This window comes from Notechis scutatus, chromosome 7 (genome assembly GCF_049901735.1).
Source record: "Notechis scutatus isolate UNSWTSFEM ecotype Mainland chromosome 7, rNotScu1.2, whole genome shotgun sequence".
Lineage (NCBI taxonomy): Eukaryota > Metazoa > Chordata > Lepidosauria > Squamata > Elapidae > Notechis > Notechis scutatus.
Window position 1 is genome coordinate 1,200,001 of NC_142015.1, and position 3,211 is coordinate 1,203,211.

General features: G+C 44.7%; 1 protein-coding gene across 1 annotated transcript in view; it reads right to left on the reverse strand.

Moving 5' to 3' along the window:
• ANTXR1 (ANTXR cell adhesion molecule 1) overlaps nt 1-578 on the reverse strand; it is a 106,978-nt gene extending 106,400 nt beyond the window's left edge. The window contains 1 exon segment of the mRNA XM_087969595.1: nt 329-578. Coding sequence (XP_087825721.1) covers nt 329-483 — 155 coding nt within the window. The 5' untranslated portion in view covers nt 484-578.
• Between the last annotated feature and the right edge of the window lie 2,633 nt (nt 579-3,211).

Below are 3,211 nucleotides of genomic sequence, written 5' to 3' on the forward strand. Positions count from 1 at the left end.
GAAAGAAAGAAAGAAAGAAAGAAAGAAAGAAAGAAAGAAAGAAAGAAAGGGGAGGAAGGAAGGGAAAGAAAGAAAGTAGGAAGGAAAGAAAGAAGGAAGGAAGGAAGAAGGAAGGAAAAGAGAGAACGAAAGAAAAGAAAGAAGCGAAGGGAGCCAACTCGTTTCCTTCCACCCTCCTCCTCTCTGGAGCAAGAAAGAGGAGCGCGGCGCTTTTGTGCAAACTGGGCGCCCAAAGCAAAAAGGGCGAAAGCAAACGGGCCCCGTTTTGTGCCCAGAAAGCCGCCCTCCGCCCTCCGCTGCCCCCCAGGCCCCCGCCCGCTCCACTCACTTGTCCAGGATGAAGTAGAGGTCGAAGCCCCCGTAGCAGGCGGCGCCCCCGTCCTCTCGCTGCCCGCCTCGGCCGTCGCAGGTGGCCACCAGGGCGGCCAGGAAGAGCCAGCGCGAGCCCCGGAGAAGCCGCGGCTTCTGCTCCGCGAGAGCCATGGCCGGCGGATCCGAGGTGCCCGGGACGCGCGCTCGCCTTGCCCAGCGCCTTCAGCCGAGGGCCATGCAGCAGCAGCGCCTCCCCGGCCAGAAAGGAGGGAGGGGAAAAGTCCCGGGAAAGGAGTGTGTTGGGTTTGGTTGGGTTTTTTTGGGGGGTGTTTCAGACCCCCCTCCTGCTCTTCTTTCCCTGCGCTCCCTTGCGCTCCAAAGCGCAGCTCGGCCAAGCCCGCCGCTCCGCGCGCTTCCAAAGCGCCGCCGCCGCACGCGCGCTCTCTTCTCTCTCGCTCTCTCTCTCTTTCTTCCCTTCTTTCTTTCCCCCTTGGCTTTTGCTTCGGCCCAGATGTGGAGGAACGTGGGAGCCTCCCCGCCCGCTCCTTTTTCCCCGCCAAGGCTGTGGCCGCGCAAGCAAGCGGAGAGGCCGGGATGCCTCCTTGTGGCCGAGCGCAGGTTGCTACTCCGAGGATGCGCGGAGTCTCCTTCGCCCCAGGCTGAGCCGAAAAAGCCAGCGGGACTCCGGGTCCAGAAGGACCTCGATGGGCTCGAGGAAGGTATCCAACAAGGGGGGGCTCATTAGGAGTGAGGGGGAAAAAAATAAGTGAAAACCTCTCCCCCCTCCTAGGAAAAAACAAAAACCATAATGCAACACGCAGCCATTCATGCCCAAACTGCTGGCCACAAAAGTAAGTACTGCTGCTCACCTGCTCCCCCTTCACACCTGAGACCTTGTCACACTAATGAGTCACATGCCCCACCAGGGAGGGAAAATGGCTACCTGGGCCCCATTTGAACATTATCACTTTGAGGGAGCGTATTCACTTTTGAATATAATAGAATAGAATAGAATAGAATGGAATGGAATGGAATAGAATAGAATGGAATGGAATATAGAATAGAATAGAATAGAATAGAATAGAATAGAATAGAATAGAATAGAATAGAATAGAATAGAATAGAATAGAATAGAATAGAATAGCTTTATTGTCACTGTATTCTACAAATACAATGAAATTTGAAAGCTACTCCAGCACAGTATCCCAAACACCACATCACAATCACACTACAGAGTATTTAAAAATTAAAATAATTAAAATAATAATTAAAAACCTAGTCTAAAACCTATTTAAAACATATAGCAAGTTAGATAGTTTAAAAATGCCACGATATACATAGGGCTACATCACATATGCATTGTTTGATTCAAGACAATTACTGCCTTGGAAAAGAAACTGTCTCTCAGTCTATTAGTCCTCATTTTAAGACACCTATAACGTCTCCCTGATAATGACAGTTCGAAATATGAATGTCCCAGATGAGAACGGTCTGTGGAGATTTTTAGTGCTCTAGAGAGGAGTCTGGTCTTCGCAATCTCTTCCAAAGAAGAAAGAGAGCAACCGATGATTTTTTGTGCTGTGTTTATAACTCTCTGGAGCACTGTTATACAAGCTGTATCCTCACTACTTTATATTTTTATTTTATTTTATTTTATTTTATTTTATTTTATTTTATTTTATTTTATTTTATTTTATTTTATTTTATTTTATTTTATTTTATTTTATTTATTTTATTTTTTATTTTATTTTATTTTATTTTATTTTATTATTTTATTTATTTTATTTTATTTTATTTATTTTATTTTATTTTATTTTATTTTATTTTAAATTTATAATATAATAGAAATAAGGATAAACATAAATTTAAATATAAGAAATAGGAACTAATAATTGGGGAGAATAGGAATTTTGCATTATTTTACAGACCTCTTACTTTTATTTTATTTTATTTTATTTTATTTTATTTTATTTTATTTTATTATTTTATTTTATTTTATTTATTTTATTTTATTTATTTTGTCAAATGCTTATAATATAATAGAAATAAGGATAAACATAAATTTAAATATAAGAAATAGGAACTAATAATTGGGGAGAATAGGACGAGGACGGTAGGCACGATTGTGCACTTATGCACGCCCTTTACAGACCTCTTCCACATTGTAGCCAAGACTACATTGTTCTTAAGTGTTGTCACATGAAGAGAGTATTACTTAAATATTTACAAAATGTGAGGGGTACACTCACTTCTGGGAATTGAATAAGACTGTAAATAAAATAAATGAATAAATAAATACAACCCGCACCTTCAGCATCTTTCCTTTTTCTTGGCCAAGGTTCATGTGATGGTTGATGATGGTTTTGATTAAAAAATCCCCACCGACCGGTTCGCTGCCCGGTTGCTGGGGGCGAGGCCATGGTGGGGGGCCTACCGGAACTTCCTGTTTCCGGCTTCCGGTGGGCCTTCAGAGCCCGGGGAGGCCATTTTCACCCTCCCAAAGGTCCACAGGCTTCCCCAGGGCCTCTGGAAGGGCAAAAACAACCTCCCCGGGCTCTGGAGGTCCACGAAGCCGGAAACAGGCCCATTTCCGGACTTCCGGAAGGCCCGTTTTTCCCCCTCCCAGAGCCTCCGCACTTATCTCCATCGAAAACGGGCCACGTGCGGAGACTCCTGGGAGGGGAAGGAAGGGCGGGGCCAGCCGGTTGGTTCAACTACCAGTTTGGCGAACCAGCTGTAACTTTAATAGCCGGTTCGCCCAAACCGGTCCGAACCGATAGAATCCCAGCCCTGCATGTGATCCTGTCCACCATTAAACCATCTTTCCAAACCGCCTCCATTTTTTTTCAGTGTCTTTCCCCCCACTTGGAACTCAACCCGGAAGGATATTTCTTCCAAC